This window comes from Taurulus bubalis, assembly GCF_910589615.1.
Source record: "Taurulus bubalis genome assembly, chromosome: 2".
NCBI lineage: Eukaryota > Metazoa > Chordata > Actinopteri > Perciformes > Cottidae > Taurulus > Taurulus bubalis.
The window spans coordinates 26947299-26968351 of record NC_136590.1 but is presented as its reverse complement, the minus strand read 5'-3'; the positions used below and the strand labels follow the sequence as shown (position 1 = coordinate 26968351).

At 40.6% G+C, this 21053-nt stretch overlaps 2 protein-coding genes across 2 annotated transcripts in view; one reads left to right on the top strand and one right to left on the bottom strand.

The window, feature by feature from the left end:
• The window catches only part of capn5b (calpain 5b), a gene marked incomplete at its 3' end in the record, with an annotated part of 36939 nt that overhangs the window by 3073 nt on the left and 12813 nt on the right, over positions 1-21053 (top strand). The window contains exons 2-3 of the mRNA XM_079237618.1: positions 4752-4925; positions 13326-13457. Coding sequence (XP_079093744.1) covers positions 4761-4925; positions 13326-13457 — 297 coding nt within the window. The 5' untranslated portion in view covers positions 4752-4760. The remainder of the gene's footprint in view (positions 1-4751; positions 4926-13325; positions 13458-21053) is intronic.
• LOC306752865 (olfactory marker protein-like) lies at positions 17927-18409 on the bottom strand (the record flags this gene model as incomplete). The annotated part of the gene is made up of 1 exon (XM_079236689.1): positions 17927-18409. One exon carries the CDS (start codon positions 18407-18409, stop codon positions 17927-17929), a length of 483 nt encoding a protein of 160 aa, XP_079092815.1.

Sequence of the window (21053 nt, the reverse complement as noted above, 5' to 3'; positions counted from 1 at the left end):
CATCTGCTACAGCTAGAGAAGTGTGCTTGTTAGCCATACATCAGTTTGACAGTCGTGTTGTGAAAAAAATCTGTCATTGTACCACTCTCAAAAACTCTGTGTTACATTTGCCAGTATGCTGTAGTGTACAGTACCACGCCACAGCAGTAAAATGAGATGAATGTTGACATCTGCTGACCAGCAGTTTCTCCTGCTCAATAAGGCTAGCATAGCAGAATGAAGTGAGGGCAGCTTGCAGTCTGGACCGACGCTCATATTCAGCCATTTGTTCGAGTGTGTTGTTCAATAGCAGCAAAGATTCATTGACCGTTCTGGGACTGGGAGTGGTTTATGAAGACTGCTCTGGCCTTCAGCTTCACAAGAACACTGGCTTGTATTACTCCTCAGTAAACAATCAGTGAAACACAAGCTCTGCACAGCTGGAAATGAGTGGAGAGTAAGCATTATGAATTATTTGTTATCCTGATCAACACGTTGCAGCTGAAGTGTAGCTGCTGATTAATGCACACTGCGTTACACACTGTGTTATATGTCCACGGTGCTCCTATCTGCTGGATGGGGCACTTTGATTCCTTCTACTCGCTCCTCGGAGTATTGATCATTGATTGGATGCCTTTTCCTTCTAGCTTTTTACCTCTAGCTTTTTACCACTCTTCAGATGTCATTTCTGAATCATGACTCAGTTGTTTTTGGGGGTATGGTGGCTGGGGGGGTCTACATCGTCTGCCAGTCATGAATTAGTTAACATGTCATCATTATTTCATCCTCAGCAGAAGTTTTCTTCCTCTGCAACATATTGTTTCTCATGTTTTAGCATGCTTACACTTGAATCATTGACAGTTATGATGTACAACGCTCTCACTCTTTGTCAGTTTACCTAAATTTGGTGATAACTCGGTATGATGAACGACGGGAGTGCCATCTTGCACACTTTCCCGGCCACTCCGTCTCTTTTCTGTCTTCATTGCCCATTATCTCGGAAATGTCGTGAACAAACTGGCCACTTTTAGCCACTTTATGACTAACCGATTCCTTCCAGTCTCCTGTGGTTTGCTGCAGTCCCGTTCGTCCTGTGGCGTGGGCAGTTTGTAATGCATTTCCACTTCATTCCTTTTCCATCTCTTTTGCTTCCCCACTTGTAGGTGAGCTTGAAGTCTTATATCATCACAGATCATGTCCTCACAAACATCTGTCTGCAGTCCAACACAATTGTTTCCACATCAAAGCATCTGCGTCCACTTATATTACTGTTGAAAATGTTCGTGCTTTCACTTTTGGAGACGCTTAAATCGTCAATCTCGTTTCACGGGATATCGTTGAATGTCGGGTGACATGTTGTCCCTCATTCTGAGGAGACGTGAGCTCAGACATGTTGACTCAGTGTTGAAACATGTGCTTTTTAAATTGCGTTCGAAAGTTAGCATTAAACACATTTTAGGGTCAGATAAAAGACTTTCATGCGCCTAATTTGGGCGTCAATATATATTTCCGAACTGTTGTTTTTTTCGTCATGAATAGTTTCAACCAGAGTGCAAATATTATGCAGCAAAAACAAAAGCCATAATGATTTACACCAATCTGACTGGCAGTCCCGAAGCTGATACCTGGGCTGTGGGTTTCAGCCAGTACCAAGTACCGATACGATCCGAGTGCTTATATAATAAACACCTTCAACCTTGACAAAGGCAGCGCATACCAGATCCACGCCTTCCTTTCTTTTCTTTCGCAATAAAAGCCCAAAACATACAATATTGGCAGGCGAGTATTTAGCAGAGTTACGTTTGTCAGTTACTCAGTCAATATGGAAAAGTACCATCAGAGGGCACAGAGATACCATTTCACCAATCAAGTCAATTTTTTGTGTTCGTTGTTTTAGATTCTTCATTTCCAGCAGCGGAAGGAAGCTGCTTTTGGCAAAATAATTTTCAGCTGTGTTTGCGACTATTGCTGGTGAAAAAAGTGGAGCATTTAGCAGTTAAAAAGACAGATATTTTTCTCATGAGGTGGAGACCAAAATGGGGGTAAGAATGTAAGTCAATACTGGACTTGCATTTGTCGGATGACATAAATACGACTCCAAATTAGTGCTAATGTTGCTACATGTCTATTGGATCAGTAAATAGGCAGCTGTCGACATAGAAAGTGTTAATTACGTGCTCCTGACAGTAGCGTTAACTTAAGACTGGAACATTGGATGATTTGGGGACATTAGAATTCCTTGTTGAATGTGTTCATAATACAGTACATATGTGATTTATTCAGCTTTAGATTTAGAGCGTTGCTTGTTCTTGCCACAGCAGTGAAGGCATCCAGTGCGGCAGCTTCTCAGGATTCGCGTCTGCAGGTAATGCTGTTGGCCGTCCACCGAGGCCAAATGACAGCATGGTGTTCCCCATTGCAGTCACGTGCCAAGACACCAGGCCATCTGTCAGATTTAGCTTCCAACTGCGACCTCCCCATTCCCCCAGGAATTTACTTATCACTCATTCAAGAGTCGGCCAGCGTGTTAATGCTTCTGTGTTGAAGTTACTGCATATTCTCTTTCATACAGGTCAAAGACTGCAAACTCAAGGCTTTAGTTAATAGTTAAAACATAGACCAGGTGTTATTTAAGACCTGTTTGTTTGGGTGTTTAAAGGGATCTACTAATAGGGAAACTCCTTTTATCCATATACATATTTGACCATAGAGATAAATGCATTCTTTAAAGTGATTAAATGTGTATAATAACTGTATTTCAGCTGATATTGTAATCTAGCTGTATTTTGTTTGATTTATATAATGCTCCTCCAAGCCACCGGTTTCCAAGCCTGTTTGGATTAAATACGAGTCTACAGACTTCTTTAAATAATAGGAAAAGTTATTTTTTAATGCTTTCAGGTTAATAATTTTTTAAAGGCTCAGTCTCTCGATTCCAAGTTGCACTCTTGATTCAGCATTCCTCCTCGTCACTTCATTTTCTGCACACTTTATTTCCCCCAGATATTAGATGACATTGAAGGTGAACAGGTCGACTCAGTCCAATTACATAATACTTTATTTGATAGCACTGTACTAGTTTCATTGGGCACCATCAGACCTGCAGCAAACACAGTTACCTCTGTTCGCTTCAGTGCAGTGGTGAGGAAGAAAATATGACAATAAACAGGTATTCCATTGCATTCTATGTGGTGTATAAAATGTCTTAAAAAAAGTCTTGAATTTAATTTGGTGAACAATGCAGAAAGTCTGTGATAATTAAGTTGAAGTTGAAACTTTAGACTTCTGACTACTGCGATTAGAGGAGGTACTTTAAGTAGATACTGATTTATATTAAGAGGTCAACATTTCACAACACATTCTATCATCACACTAAATGATATATATCATAATATCTCCCATGCCAAGAAACATAAAGTATGTATTCAGTCAGTCAATAAAGAGTCCAACTTTGCTGGAAATATTCTTGTTGAGGCATTCAATGACCCGAGAGGCTTTGAATGCCTGTAATAAATCTCATGTCCATTGTCAATAGTTCTGTCTGGCCAAAAGAATTGATTATGAAATTAAATGGCACGGGTATATGAGGAAGTATGCAAATTGATGACCATCAAATAATCCGCTATGAATAATTTTCTACATTTGAAAACCATATCGACTGTCCAGGACTGGATTATGGGGCTCACAGTGTGAAAGCACACTTGACTCGCTCTAATGAGAATCTTATTTATTATCAATTGGCTTCACTAAATGATTAATTATCCATGCACGTCTGTAAATGTTCATGATAATTAAGGTGAAAATCACCGGTCTCGAGTTACCAAAACTCAAAATAATGTCTTTAGTCCAAAAGCCGGAAAATGCTGCTGAAGCCTGTTGGACTTCTAACTTCATGGCTTTAAGAAATTAAGAACATGTCTCTTACTATTTCAAGTTTCACTTATTAACATTTTCATCTACTTAAAGTTTTGAGGCTGATACCAATATTGTTTAATCATTTAACCTTATGTGTCAAAATTGTTTATTTTAAAATGTTTTATTCCCTTAACAGAACCAGAGTTACCTTCTTTATGCCATACATTTTTCTTCCTTGTCAAAACCTGGCGGCAACAAAAAAATGGAGTTCTTGTTTAAAAAAAAAGTATATATATATATATATATATATTTATATACAAATTTCACATTGTAATATTGACATTGATAGGTCATAACATTACTGGAGAGGCACTATAGTAGTAAAATAAAATGTAAGTTAAAAGGTATTGAAGTTTGGGATTATCCAACGTTTCCTCAATTGCTTCAGCAGCTCCATCTTAGTTTGTCCTCAAGCTGACTCACCAGTCCCACTGAATGCCCGGCCGCCACTGAGCTGATCAATGTGTACCGGCTCCTTTAATGCATAGCAGTGATAATTATGCCCTGGAGGATATCAGTGAATTGACAGATAAATCATTTTGACCCAGTAAATCCAGGCTGTGCTCAAGGCAGCGGCACACATCGACTTTCTATTTCAACAGAGCTTCCACTGTTAAGGCTTTAAAGTCCGCTGGACTGCGCTGTCAGTGAGCTGTGTGTGAGTGAGTTGAAGAGCAGAAGTGTCGGGTGGGAAATTGGTTTAAAAAAATTGCAGCGGAAGTTAGCAACTTGTTGTGATGAAACCAAGAGTCTGTGATGAAATACAGCGTTTTTAAAAGTGTGATTCTATGATGCGAATGCTTGTGATATGTGATGTACAAGTCTGGCCTGACCTGTGTCCCTCCTTATCATTTCAGGGCTGCAGTATGTTTACTTCAGTGAAGGCCTTCGACGGGCAGCAGTACTCCACCCTGAAGAGGCAGTGCTTGCAGAGTGGCCTGCTCTTTGAAGACCCCCGCTTCCCCGCCATCGACGACTCGCTGTTTTGCCAGGGGAACAGGATCGGACGTGTGGTCTGGAAGAGGCCTCGGGTAAGTCGGTTTGTTCAGCTCAAAAAAATCAGATTTATGTTTTGAGGCTGCTGACTACACTACACAACAAAGGGGTAGTTACCGGTAATGCTTATCTTATGGATTCCCATTCGTTTGGGATGAAATTACAATGGTTGCTTACTTATTTCTATATTTCAGAAGTAATACTTTTTTTATGAATAGATTATGTTCATTAGCTGCATCATATCTGAGGTGAATAAAGTGCCTCACAGAATATCTAGAAAATGGCCCAAGAATAGCAAAGCATTTTATGTATAGAAAGACAAGTGAACTATAAAAACAACAACAACAACTAATAGTTGTACATACAACCATACTTTATGTCACTTCATGCCTCTGAAGCGGATCAGATATCAAGCAGATGTTAATAATTAACTGTTTAACCGTTAAACAACAATAACAGATTTACAGATTTAATGCTATCAGTTAAAAAGTTAGAAATGTATATTAGAACATAACAAAAGAGCTCATCTTGGAGGAGCAGCTTGTCACTAACAGGAGAATAGCTCATCCACTTTTAAAGGTCAGCTTGCCCAGAAACTGTCAGCTGTACGCTCAGCAACATGTGCTGAGGTTAGCACAACAAGCCGAGCACAAAATAAATGCCGGGGCTGGAAGACAACTCCTGTGGGTTCTCAGTCAACAGCAAGAGAGAGAGAGAGAGAGAGAGAGAGAGAGAGAGAGAGAGAGGAAAGAGAGAGAGAGAGAGAGAAAGAGAGAGAGAGAGAGTTGTGTATAAGATGAGGACGGCATCACCCAGATGTACCGACCACCAGGACGAAGAAAAAACAAACCCGAACCCAGCCCGTCATCCCCGCTGCTTTCAAGCAACCTTTAGATGCAACAACAGAACGGGATAAACCATTACTTAGGGATTTGTAACATTGTTATCGCTGGCATACAGCCAAGGTGTAACTAATTTAAGTGAAACTCCTATTGTACAAGTTGTTTTGCTTTTTTCAATTTCATTTCATAATGGATGCTTTTCATAGTTCTAGCATCTTGCCTTTTGAGAAAATAGTTGTTTGGTGTTCATACAGTGTAATTCAAAACTGTTCCTTGTTTTTATAATGAAAATAGTTTACTTAAGTTCACAGTGCAAATGCTACTTCAGTCCCCAGCAGACTTTGTCTGTCTGGGGACTGAATCTACATCTGCATCTTCACCTTATTCAACCCTGATGAGTTTGCATGCCTGGTCGGTGGCCATCAAACGTTTCTCCATTCTTTAGTCCTCTTGTCTCAGCCGGTACTGTATGTATATTTCAGGAGCAGATGATATCCGAGGCAGGGCCTCAAGATTTAGCGAACTGACTCCCCTGCCAGTGTTATCCCCCTCACACAGTAGGCTGTTGCTCTGGATGGAGTAACCTCCTTCTGCCTCTGTGCCGCTATAGCAACAGCCAGCGTGCATTGCCATGGAAACTGGGTCACACAGATTATATGTTTTGGTCTGTGCTGATGTCAGTCATGCAGACTGAAAACTGGAAGAAGTCGAGAGGAGAGAAAGCAGGAGGAGCTTCCCTTTCATTTTCGGCAGGACAGGATTTGTGTCTTCAGTGACAGTGGTTTATGTCAGGAGGTTAGGAATAGGAACCCTAATCAGGCATATTTTCAAAAGCGTTTTATTCAAGCACGCTTACTGTATGGTGAGGTTGTTGTTGTTGTTGATTTGGATCAAATTCTAAAGCGCTACTTATCTGTAGGGAATTACAAAAACAGCTTAATGGAACTTGCTTTAGTCTTTAGAAGCCCGTGTTTATATACAGTAACATGTGAGAAGGTAAAGGTGTGTAATGGTTCTTCAAAATAACAGCAGACCCCCTCAGAGTGTTACACACAATATCATCATGTGGAATTTGAAAATGAATATTTTGCACAATTCAAAAAATAAAATAAAAAAATAAATAAAAAAACATAAGAGAGATAAATTGATATCACAGTGCAGGAAGAGGCCTTTATATCCTATTTAACATTTTACAAAATTACAAACATAAAATGAAATATGCATAAGACAGACAATGATCAGATCAGTTTACTAGAATGATCACACTGGAATGATCATGCGCATCAAAGGGTTAAATAAAGCAGTTCTGTTATTGTACAGAACATATGGATATATAACTAATCATTTTGTATTAAGCCCCCCCCCCCCTGGTTTTCTGTTGCCGATTTTATGAAGACAACAACAGGGTCATGTCGTATAAAAAGATAGACAAATACTCATATAGACAGGTCTATAGTACTGCTAAAGGTCGGAAATCCAGAGGGAGCCTTTAATCTACAGTACATGTACATAGATGTACTACTTTAGTGCTGCAACTAAAGATTATTTTCATTATCGGTTAATCTGCTGACTTTTTTCGAGATTAATCGTTTGGTTTGTAAAATGTTAGAAACAGCAGTTTTTCAAAGTCCAAGGTAATGTCTTAAAATGTATTGTATTGTCAGTCCAACACCCAAAAGATATTCTGCAGGAAATCTCCCGATTTGAGAGGCTGAAACCACTACTATCGCCGCGACTACTTCCTGTATTAGCACTGAACGTTGACACTGCAGAATTGTCCAATATGTAGGCAAACCGTACGCCGCGTTCACCCTCCAACAACAGATTGCAGATTTAAGTGGACTGGTGGGGAACTGACTGTCCCGAAGGGCTTCAGTGATACTGTGATTGATATAATTCTTAATATTTAGAGTTGATTTATGTTTTCACTCCACTTAAGTGTTTGATAGATGTAGATCTCTATAAATATACAAATGTAGACATACATTTCAGTGTCGGCTTCAAAAGACTCTGGAAAATATCCTCTTTAAAAGCCTGTCAGCAGCCGTCTGATCTGTAGCAGCGAGGGGACGCTGAAGAGAACCCGGAATCATCCAAACTGGTTAATCATTGGATCTCAACATCCCTAAGAGACATTTTCAGCTCATACGACTTCTGAATTTTCAATATCCACCAGCAAAAACTTGGTGGACGATGATTTTTTCCCCCTTCAGTTCACATTCCTACATAAAATAGAGAACAAATTGTTCTCTTAACTTGGTTCATGCTGACCCCATCTACTGTAGGTAGTACACTCACTATGGATAAGCACCTCATACAACTCAACATCAGAACACCCAAACTCTGCATTTAATTACATCTCTCCAGCTCATGGTAATGATGCTTACTACGGGATAGGAGTGTAGCCGGCTCTGAAATCAAGACTGAAATCGTGGCACAAACGTTCATGGTCTTGTTTCGCAGTCCAGTCTCTCATGTCTCCACTGTGACCGCAGCCTGCCGGGCTTCCATTTGCGTGACAGGTTGGAGAGCTCTCCAGCGACTGCTACCCGTTGTTCTCAGGATGGCTACTAATAAACTTGAGATGGCAGCTCAGCTCAACTCTGGTAAATTTACGAATGGACAAAGTCAACCGTCAGCAAGGTGTAGGTTGGTCCTCTTTATTTAGTTAATTTATGTGATGTTGATTTATTGAAGTTAGTTTACCTTGGTGTTCTTTAAATATTCTTTCAGTGGATTTAATCAAACCCAGACATTTCCCCTCTGTTTTTTCTTTTCCACCTACCGCCACTAACAGTCAAGTTTTCTTACGATGTAACGAATAAAACGATCAGAGAGGTCGTGTTATCAGCGTGAAGGTGAAGGTTCAGAGGTTGTTGTGCTCGGCGTTATCCTTGCTCATATGCGTCTAGGCAATATTTATGGCTGCAATGAAGTCCCGGTGGCAGAGCGTGTGAGCATAAAGAGCAGGCTCTAATAAAATGTTCCTCCTCTCTGTCTGTCTCACATTGTCACTCAGCCTGTCTGTCTTTCTCCTGCTGCCCTTCTCCTCCTCCTCTCCCTCCCATCTCTTCCACTGATTTGTGTTTATTTATGTCTTGACGAGGCGAGGGTGGGGCGATGTGACGTGCTGTGAGACAAAGGAAAATGTTTTCAGTATCTATACCATTGATAACCATGAGAACTATCCTTGTAGCGTATCTGAATGTATGAGGTTAGTTTTTGTCATTTCAACATTTTACTATCAGTTAGATTCAGTTATAATGGGCTGTTGAAACAGTGAATTATAATATTAACTATAAAAATATGATTTCCACGTAATTAGGTGTTTAGAGCACTGGTATTAGGTAATTACTACTTATCAGTAAACACCTTGCATTCAGCTATTAGAATTGATAGCAGGGGAGGAAAGAAGTTGCCCTAGTGCCTCCCTATAACTTGTAAATAGATCTTCAGGACTGCTCTATGGCAATGTTTTTTTGGTAGCACTTTCTAACAACTACACACTATGAGTAAACACTTAATTCATAATTTATAAAGCATTGTTCCAACATGAACACTCAGTTGAGTTACTTAGTAACTCATAACTATGCAATTCATGAACACAGTTATAAATGTTTCATTCTTGATTAATAAGCTTGACTATTATGCGTTTCATGATTGGGTTTTCATACTTTATAAATGATGGATTCCCCATTTGTAAATTAAGTATTAAGGACATCATTTATCATGTGTTAGTAAATTATAAAAAAATTATATTTAAATGTAATTTATTCATGCATTTATTAATGCATGTAATGATTTAGATATGCACTAATGGTTAGGGACTACGTTAACATGTGCTTTATAAACGTGTTTTAATACTGCAATTCATGATTAATTCAGGTAGTTACTAGTTTATTACTTGTTTCATGAATGTGATGAGGTATCTTGATTGTTGAGGTATTTAAATATGTATCACAACTTGGATCTTATTCTCATATATTTTTTCTGTGAAGTGTCAGACTCTTACCAACTGTCAGCAATCATACCATAAGTATATAACACGAGCGTAGCAACGTCGCAACGCACAAAACTCGCTCTTCCGTCAATAGATTCTTGGTGGGGTTAAGAACCGCTGCGAGAGAAGAAGAAGAACTTGGAGGTGAACAATGCAGACTTTAAAAAACATTGTAAAATAAATTTGTAAATATCATCACTGATACATAAAAAGCCGAAACTGAATGTGCGTTTACACCCCACAAGGATCTCTGAATTCAAACTGCTCGGTTCCACTTTTTGTATCTTGTCTTTTTGTGCTTGTGGCTGGTTGTGAGCCAGCTTGAGTGTTTGCTTGTGTGGCTGACGGTTCCTCACACAGGCTGATGGATGGTGCTGAGGGGTTCTCAGTAGCTGGGTAAATGATTAGGCTGTGCTCAGCCACAATATTCACATTACTTCAGTGTCTGCGGGGCCGGGCAGGGATCAATACTCTATTACTCTTCCACCTGAGCCAATCCCTGGTCGGCAGGCCACCACAGGGAGCCCCCGCCGCTGCTCAGACTCCAGCGATCAATGCTGTTGCGGACACAAGGGGAAAAAACGTGAAAAAACATTAGAGATCTTAACTCTGGCACCGGTCAGACAAGAGATCCAAACATTGTTCCACATAGTTGTGCCGACTTGCACGTACAGTCGCGCGTTTCAGACGGGAAGTGCTTCAGTGCTGGTCTCTGTAAGGTGAGAGGGGCTGCCAGTGGAGACTGGAGGCCTCCCGGGAGCACTGCAGTGGCTCTGCTTCTGATTAGAAGTTTGCTTTTGCAGCAAGCAGCTTTGCAGAGTCAGCAAATGACTGACCTTTGTGGTGTCCTCTCTCTGTGTGTGTGTGTGTGTGTGTGTGTGTGTGTGTGCACGCGCGTGTGTTTTTGTTTGTTAGTGTGTGCTTTTGTTCCTCACACTTGAACCTGGACCGTAGTGTGTTTATGCTGTGATCGGCATTTATTCACACACACTTTTGAAGGGTGGCACTGATGTTCATGGTTAAAGCCGAGCTTTAGCAGGTCTAACAGATACAGACTTTTTTAAGACAAAAACAACATGAAGAAATGGACACTATATGAACACAAAGACCTTATAAGCATGAAAGCAAGAGATTTACACAAAATATGGTCTAAAGTTTGAGATATAAACAATCCTTTTTGTCCAGTTCTCAGCAAATTCAGGTTCTAAAGTTGGAAGTCATTCTCTCCATTACATAAATATTGTACACCAGGTGAATCCATTCCTCAACACTAGGCATCAACATATATGAAAATGATTTGCCTCTTCAAGATCTTAAGGTCTTTATATTTTTCTGTGGTAAAATTCTGCCCAAAATTTAGAATGACATATTTTTTTTTACTTTTCAAAATGAAGCCTATCCCAAGTAGTCCACATACATAATATTCATAGTTTGTCACTGTAAATAAGTTCAGATAGATAATGTATCCATTATTAAAACATGTCTAATAGTAATTATTTTGATTCTCAATTAATTGTTTAACCAAATCTTCTGCTGGTAAATAAATAAGTCATTTAATAATAATGATAACAAATAAATAAAGGACAATAAAGGAAGGAAATAACAGGGTGAAAGACATACACATGGGTTACATAGTTACGCTGGCTGCTTCAACAAAGGATATAAATGGTTACTAAGTGGCATTGCATTTTCTGGTGGACCCTCTAATGTTGTAGCTGATTTTTTTTTTTTCAAGTGGAGATGACACACTCTCTCTCTCGTTCATTGGCCAGATCAGTTTCCAATAAAACAGCAGTTGTTAACGTCGTCCCAGTGCAGATGTCCGCTGTGTGTATTTCACATGAGTAAATGCTCATGTGCATCCCTTTCTCTCCCTCTTTTACTTTTCTAACCCTAGTTGAGTGCGGCAAGTGTTTAAAGATAAAGAGTTGTTAAGTGGTGCTGTGCTTTGCGTTGTCTGTTGAGTAATGGCCGAAGTGCCCATCGACCAGACGCTCCCATACATAAAGCAGAGGAGAGGAAACGGACGGTTCACACCCAGAATCTGCAGGCTGTAGTAAAAATTAAGCTGTTCAAAATGTTATATTGAGTTCGTGTTGACCTTTGTCTACCACTGAAATGATGGATATGATTCAGTTTGCATGATTTGCTCAATCAATAGGTCATGATATAACATTGATGTCAGATGCTATGATATGAATGTACAGATGAATATGTTGAACCTTTTTTTTCCATTATTCAAGAGAGCTAGTAAACAAAACAAGATTTGGGACATGGGACAAACATTGTCTCAACCTCTCAGTTGACGTTTTCATTCAACATGTACATAGCACTGGTTGTCTAACATTAGAGATGGAAGAAGTCTGTCCCTTTACAATATTAAACATTTGGGAAGACCCATCGTCCTAGTTAGCTTAGCTTGCAAATGTTTGGCGTTGGAAACAGATAGGCACCCACATAAGTTCCTGAATCTTTTTTAGTTTTGTTCACCTGCTACTCGCCAACTGGCCCATGAACGACTCTTCTTGTTCTGTATTTTCTAATACCAGACAGAAGGATGGGAATCAAAGAAAGAGTCGCAATTACAAATCCATCTGCTACTTCAGGACTCCGGTCAGTGCCATGGATTTATCAATACACTGCTCAGTTAAGCTGCTAATATTTCAGAGCCTCTCTTTCTCTTTCAAGCTGTCGCTGCAGAAAAATATATAAAACTTCTTATTTCTATAAGAATCAATATTTTGTATAAATATCTTATATTTGGAAAAATAACAAACACCAAAGAAAAACTGTAAATATTAATTTCAGCACAACTTCAATGTACTTTATATCCTTTTATACAGTATATTTTGAGATACACTTTTTTGTGACATTTATAGTGTAGCTGTGTGTAGACAAAAGAGTAGAGGACAGGGTGTGTTCCTTTTAAATGGCTGGCTTTGGCCCGCTGACTGTAGTATTCATCCCACACATTATCACAGGAACCACAGGGTGTGTATGTGTGTGTGTGTGTGTGTGTGTGTGTGTGTGTGTGTGTGTGTGTGTGTGTGTGTGTGTGTGTGTGTGTGCGCGTGTGTGTGTGTGCGCGTGTGCGTGTTTGTGTGTCCTGCTGCACTGAGAGAGCTCATTGAGCACCATGTTGTTAGCTGTAATAGAGGTCCGTCTGTACACATTGTGGCAGAAAATGGACCTCAACACTGCAGCCACAGGAAATGGGTTTTCACAAATGCATGCAGCCCTCCCACACTTGGGCAGAAGATCATGAATATGATACGTGGGTGCATCGGGACAGATGGTCTTTTTCTGATTCACGCATTTGCCTAAATAACCCATTTAAGCTTCTCTATGTCTTGTTCGTTGGACCGTACACACTGTTTGTTATTCGTATGCGCTATTTCAAAGACTTCTTACCCTACAAAGAATACATTTATATAATTATTTTCCTCCTAAAATGATTAAAATAATCTTGGCTCAAGCACCTTCAATCCTACTTGTGGGTATCATAATACTTTATGCCTCAGCATGACTTTAAAATGTACTGTTAGTGTTGAACCTCAAACTTAGCTATTCTGTGTCTGTCTTTGGGGGTGTAGGAGCTGTGTGAGGACCCTCACCTGTTTGTGGATGGCATCAGCGCACACGATTTACATCAGGGACAGCTGGGTAACTGCTGGTTTGTAGCGGCATGCTCCAGTCTGGCCTCCAGAGAGTCTCTGTGGCAAAAAGTAAGTGTGTCTTTTTTGTATATATGTTTCTCCGTTGTCTATTTTTTTCTTCTTTCTTTGGCCTGCCTTTTTTTTTAGCAGCAAGCAAAAATGCTTTGTGACTCTCTACAGGTGTGTCTTTGGATTGCCTCACATCATCTGTGATGGTAAAAGGTTCACAACGAAAGTAAGTTCAGTAAGAATTAGTTATGTCACGCTGCATGAATCAAACAAACAATATGCATTACATTGTAGTGTTGGTAGGTGGATGTTTAAACTTTAGTCAGAGCCAGGCCAGCTGATTCTCTCTGTTTTCAGTCTTTATGATAAGCTAGGTTTACCACATCCTGATAACAGCCTTGTATTTGACAGACAGACAGGAAACTGGTATCCCTCTTCACATCTAAATCTAAAACTAAAACGTTTGCTTCAAAAGACACAGTTCAAAACTGCAGCTGAGTTCATGGCCGACCTGCTCGTATTATGTCTCCTAATGCTCACAATACAAATAAGAAAAGTTAAAACTTGCACTATAGTATATTGTGCTTTGCTTTTTGCTCGTGTCCGCCAGTTGTTGTTTGCTTTAAGGAGAAGAAAACCACACTGTATGGGCAAAGTTCCTGATTCTCCTATTCAGCCATTTTCTTTACGGCCTCTGCCGCTGAATCAACATGCTCAGTCAGCTGACAATTTCCAGTCAGACATACCACCACAGATTTTAACCGAGGGTCAGCCAAGACTCTACAGCACCCTCCCATCAACCATGAACAGATCATTAATTCAACTATTTGAAAAAGAAGCTCAAATCTAATGAGAGAGCTCTTAAATGAAGCTACTTTTTAAATAATGTTTGAAAAGAACACTTTTGCAAACAGGACTTTCTAATAGAGATATATTCGAAAATGGTTTGTTTCTTGCACAAAAGTGCAAATAATACATTTTGAAAAAAGAAAAAACCTATATGTGTTCAATCTTAATTATTCCATATTTAGTGTGTGAGTGTCCATTATGGACCATTATGATAAGAAGTAAACACCAGAAGACTCACTACAGCATCACAATGCCTCCATCAGTCTGTAGAAGCCTGGTTGGTGGACTCCTAAAGTAGAGTCTCTCAGGACCGGCTGAAAGCATTAAGGCTGGATGGATATTCTGGCATCTGTTGGTTGTGAATGTGTTTTTAGAATAATGTCTAACCAGGCAGCAGGGGACTGTCTACGACGTGTTCAATGATTGAAAGATGCAGGCTCAGAGGAGAGAGGCCAGTGGCGGTGGATGAATGAATTGATAGAACGTAGCCATTCATAGCAAATTGCTGGCGGAGTCCCAAACATTCAATTGAAACCATCACACTTGATGTTTTAGGCAGCTAGCGTTAGCAGGACAGGTAGCATGCTAATAATTACTTTACATGGATTCAGGCCACTTGGTGGATCTAAGAAATAGCTCCTTATTAAGCTGAATAAGTTGGTAATGTTACTAAAACAGCCAGTTAGCTTAACTTTGATTAAAGACTGGAATCACCTTGCTTGGCTCTGCCCAATATAAACAAATATGCTTACCATAACTTGCAGTAGCCAATTTTGTTTGAATACCGACATGCCAACTAAGAATTTACATCTGGTTTGGTTTGTTGTAACCAAATAAGGAAAGCGAAAAATACCTTAAATTACTTATTTTATCTAGTTTATCTTTCAGATATTCCATATCTTGCAATGTTACTGCTGTGGAAAACCTGTTACACACTGATTACAATACATGTGTAAACTTTTCCATGAAGATTGGCACCACCAATCCACTATTACAATCTTATGTTTAAAACTGGAGGTCATATTAACAAAAAAACGTTGAACTGTAGTGCGCTCAGATGTTTCAGTCGTCAGGAAATTTATCTGAAATGATCTTTGGCATTCGTCTTGACAGAGGAATCAAAGTGATTACGAGGTTTAATGGGATTTGAAATAAGATGCCTTGGCCTGTTGTAGTGAGACGCCGGATTGTGACAGTACGCTCAGGGAGAGGGAGTACATATGGGCTCGCTTACACAGTATCTTTCCCTCTGTTTACTCTGTTTCTTGAGCTCTGTTATCGTACACACACACACACACACACACACACACACGCACACACACACACACACACACACACACACACACAAAATCATCGCTCAGCTCCATATCCAATGAACAGCATGTTTACTGCTTAATTTCCTTTTTTTCTACATTTTCTTTTAGTTTTTTTGGAGGAGGGTTGCATTCCTTGTCATTTGCTGTCTTGCCGAGAGCGATGCCGCTTGAGACTGTCAAGTCCATTTTATTCATACAGCTCAATATCACAGATTTGCCTATAGGGCTTTACAATCTGTGATAGAATACGACACCTTCTGTCCTTTGACCTCCAATTAGGTTGGGGAAGAAATATGGAAGAAACCTCAGGAAGAGCAACACAGGAGGGATCCGTCACACTAGACAGACAGACTTGCAATAGATGTTGTGGATACAAAATACAATCAGGATGACAAACTTATAGCTATGGAGATATAGATAACGAGGAATATGGACCTCCTCCCCACCATGGAAATCTGGGAAGACGACAAGCTACACAAACACACAGGAAGCAAAACTGAATCACATCATTCACAACATTGGGAGAATGAAACAAACAGTGAGAGAGACAGAGACAAGGAGAACGAAGACCAAACAGGAAGTTGACCACCTCTCTTGAAAACGTCTGTCCTCTCGTTCAAACCTTCTTTTGGATTTAGAAAGAGACATTTTGATATTATGTGGCCGGTGCACTTTGGTAAATCAGAGTGCTCTTTGCATTTCACTGTTTATATTTTAAGGTCGCAGCCAGCAGCTGGTTAGCTTAGCTTAGCACAAAGACTGGAAACTACTTCTTTGTCAGGTGCAGGAACTTGCTGGAGTCTCTGCCCAACACCCCCCGTAAAACAGCAAAGTATTGTTTTTATTCCTCTGTCATAACGTCCAGGCTAGCTGTGTCCCCCTGTTTCCAGTATTTGTGCTAAGCTAACTTACCGGCTGTATATTTAACTGACAGATGTGAAGGTGGTTTCAACCTTCTCATCTAACTCTCCACCTGAAAGCAAATAAGATTGTCTCCCAAAATGTACAAACCACTTTTAAAAAAGCTTACTTTAATAAAATGAAAAGATTATTCTAAATTAAAAAAACTCCAGAGGAATCCAAATGGGAAAAACGTGTTTGAGAGCCTTATGTAATTATCCTGCAGGCCTGTAGCTTAAGACCCCTTCTGTATGCTTTTGGTTTGTTGTTGGAAATTTGACCGTAGCTGATGAAGTAAGACCTCCTCTGTGAAGTCAGCTTGTTTGATCTAAACCAAAGTGGAAGCCTGTTTGGTAAAGCTGCCTTTGTGCAGAGATGTTCATCTGTTCACAGTCTCCCATGTTGTTGGCCACCAGCAGTCCTTCCTATGAAAGCAAAACAAGTAATGTTCCAACTCTCGCAGGAGCAGATAGTGTTCCCCAGTGAGACCCAAGTGCTGTTACTTCAAAACATTGTTATTTTGTATTGCTTTTGTAGTTGTTGATTACCTGCAAAAAGTGCCTCTCATTTGACTCTAGAACTTCTGATTTTGCCTTTTTTAGATCCTTCTAATTACTCAAGGCAGTATATGTTTAAATATTAATGTATATTTGTTTCTCATTACTTAATAATAAGATGGCTAAGGGGAAAATGTCCCCCAAAGCTAGTCCATTTGTTCAGGCTAATTCTTGCCTGTCAAATTGTGACAAAAGGACACAACTAACGATGGCAAGTTAGTTACATGCCTTCTATCAACAAGAAAAACAAGTCTAATACCTCCTGAAATGTCAGTTATTTTCTTTTCTCTCACACCTCGTCTGACACGCGGCTTCTCATTCACAGTCACAGTTAGTGTTTCATCCGACTGTTGCAGAGTAAAGCATGTAGGCTGAGAGACGAAATCCACATGTCTCTCTTGTTTGCCAGGGTCACCATGCAAGACAGAGACGGATGAGGCAACTGGAACCTGTTCCCCCCGTCCACTGGGGAATATATTCAAGCACATGCACACAAGAACACGTCTCTATCCATTATCTCACAAGGGACTTATTTCTACCAAACCATCAGGGCTGGCTGTTTGTCAAAGAGGGTGAATAAAATTTTAGCTAAACACACAAACCCAGAAAATGATCGTGTTCAGACGTTGAAGAAAATGCAGACACACCTTTTTGATTTATTTGTTTTATTTAGCTATATTCAACATCATAGAATACAAGGATACATAGGTCAACAGATTCAGTAACAGAAGCACGTTTTAGTCTTGTTCTAGGAGGGCAAAGAGCGTATTCTTGTAACTACAGGTTGTCAGGTGATGTGATATTGAAGGTTTTCTTATCCGGACAAAACAAATGCATGTTTAAAACCTCAAAATAACTTTGGTTCCTCAACTGCACTCACGGAAGAAGAGTTTTTATGTTTGAAGTCTCAACAATCCACCTTGAAGTTGATGGAGCAGTCGACAGTCTGAGGGCTGCAGCCGTCTGCAAACGCAAACAGGAAGTACATTGTCTTCCTTACCTTAGCCAACTCTGCGATCCGCTCGCCAAACTCGTGCACATCAGCCTCGTAGCACTGGACAGGTGCGTCGTGAGCGTCGCCCGACGCCCTCCAGAAAACCCCCATGGGCTCCAGCAGCTGCCGCGTCATCAGGTTTGTGAGGTCGGGCGTCCAGAGCTGTGAGGTGGCCGTGACGGTGAGGCGTCCCGTCTGGGCAAGCCCCACCGTCCACCGCAAGAATCCGAGGGACTGTTTGGAGAAGTCCAGTCGGTACACTGCCTCGTTGGGCAGCAGCAGGCGTTCGCCGTCCTGCCTCTTCAGGCCCCGCTGCTGCAGAGACTGAACCCGCAGGCGCATCACCTCCGTCAACTGGGTGTCCAGCCGGAAGGGCAGCTCCAACTCTGTAGACATGCTCGGACGGCACACCACAGCAGGCTGAGAGGTCGATACCAACTGCAAGGCTGGATTAGATTGGCAGCTATGTCGAAACTAAGCGTCTATACTATGTCTCTGTCCTCCTCCTTCTTCTTTCCAGTTACTCTTATGCATGTGGGAGAGGGCGGGTTTCACACAGAAGTACAGATTAGCAGAGGTGCTCGGCAACAACATCTAATGACAATTGTAACCCCGGCAAAGGGTTTGCCTTTAGGGAACTGTGTCTTGTGTTTTTCCTTTCCAGGTCTTTAATACCTCACCTGAAGTGCTGTAATACCAAACCCCTGGAGGCTTGCATGCTTGTGAACATTAAAACTGTTTTTTAAGAGCAAGATAGTGTCTTTTATGTTGGACAATGGACTCTTACCAGGTGTGGGGAAGGAGGAAGGCGTGAGGGGAAAGCCTCCTTATTCCCCGTGGTGTGCCTATCGACAGACTGCAGGGGAAGCCAAGGTGCCTTCTGCTTGTGTTTCCGGCCAGTCGTCAGGTCACTTACCTACCAGAGTGCAGTTGCTGCATAGCGACACTTGGCCCAGATGAAAGCCGAGATAAATGGAGCCTTTGCTCTCTCGCTCCACAGTGCAGTCAGAGAGTAAGCAATAGCGAGGTGGGATTGCCTCCCGAAGGATTACAAAATGACTGAGGTTTCTGTGGTGCAGTGCTTTGTTCCTCCCTTCTCCTTTTTTTTTTAAAGGAGCTGTTGCTGCTTCACCGAGCCGGTCCTCTGGAGAGGCTGGATTCTCTCCATCAGCACAGTGTCACCTCCTGTAGAGAGGTTTGACAGGAACTGCTGTTCAGTTAGCGCACCTTGACATCTCCAAGCACACCCGCTGGAACACTGACACTTAATTCACACGTCATCACTTTACTGCATCATTTTGCCGTTTTTATTGCCTCCCATAATCGCACTGGTAGAGTTTTCGCAGGTGCCCTTTTGCAGGTCGCCTCTAGGTTGGGTGTTCTGTTTTGACGCTGAATAACAGTGGGAACATTGTGAGGCAGCAATCACATTAGCAATCACAACACGACATAATGCAGGAAAAAAATACTTTGTGTGTTTCCAGCAGCAACAGGCAGCTGAAAAAGAAAAAAAAGCTCTGATGAACCCACTGTGCAGTATCTTTTGGCTGCGATAGCAACATAACACTGATGAAATTTTGTCAAAATAAAGCCATTTATTGTTGAATTGTGTTTAAATTGTTTTTTGCAAACCTAACTGTTAAATAGAAGAAAAAAAAACTACAAGGAGAGCAACAAAGAAAAGGGCCACAACTAATAAATAACTGTAGCAAAATGAACTAAATAACGTGCGTGTTGTTGGAGGAGCTCAGCCTAACAGAGAGAAGCTACAGCGTGATAATAAATTACATCACAACATTAAAAAGTACTATAAATATAAACACCAGTATCAATACTGGGGCTTATCAATACTATAATCTTTAATAATAACAGGCCCGTTTCATAACTAGTTTCAGAACGCATCTCTACCTTCAGATAACGTAAAAAACGCGAACAGCTCTCATTAGAGCCAGTGTTTGTTCTGGGCTGCTTCACGGCGGACTGATTAAATCCTAATTATGAATCTATTGTATTCAATATCTGTCAATTAATCCCCCTAAATTGTACACATTGTACCTTTTTAAAGTCCTACAGTCTAAACACAAACAAAAATGGTCTTACTACTCGGCACTTAACTGACAAGTACAATAAAACAGCAGCCGCAGCTACACCTGGCATGCTAAACACTTTAAAATCCTACATGAAATACACAGTATGCAAAAAAAAAAAACTGTTTAAACCTGCATAGTCGTAGTGTCGCCCAAACATAATGTGCCTCAGCGTCAACAACAACAATTTAAGTTGGCATTTAACTGAAGCAATGACAAGCTGAGGTCACAGCAGACTATGGTAACTATAACTTTGATCAGGAAACAAGTCAAGCAGCATGATGTCTGGATGTGGTCTGCATTGTCTGAAGGCGTAGGGATTTCAAGGGCCAATCACATGGCAGGGCTGGCAAGGCGATGGAGTAACAGCCGTTATGACAATAAAGAAACCAAATAATATCGACAAAGCAAATACAGTAGACACTCTTATTAACCGTAAAAAGGTCAGGATCTCCTGTTGTTTCACCTTGATTTGTGCTACCCAGTTAAACTAGCAAAGCTATCATACATAGATTCTATTCAACGACATGACTGAAATACAAACTCCTTTTTAGTCAGAGATTTTGAAACAAAGTTAAATGAGTATTGTCACGTGTCCAGCCATGTACTGTCAGGCCTGGACTAAAATGAGGACCTAGATGCAGAGGATATATGTACAAATGCACTTTATTGTTTTCTGATCCTCTTTGAAGAGTGAAAAAACCATTGGGCTATGAAAAAACTCTCTTACTAAGTCCTGGCATAAATTGCTCGCGGTCGATAACCTTCCTAATAAGAGAACACTCCAATAACGGGAGGGGCACAAAACCACTAGAAACAAAGAAAATCCTAAAACATAAAACGCTCCCGAAGGAGGGAAGAAAACAGACTACAGAATCACAAATCAAAGCTAGACTAGAAAACTTTAACAAACGAAAAATCACTCTCAAAGGAGGAAACAGAAAACAATTTAC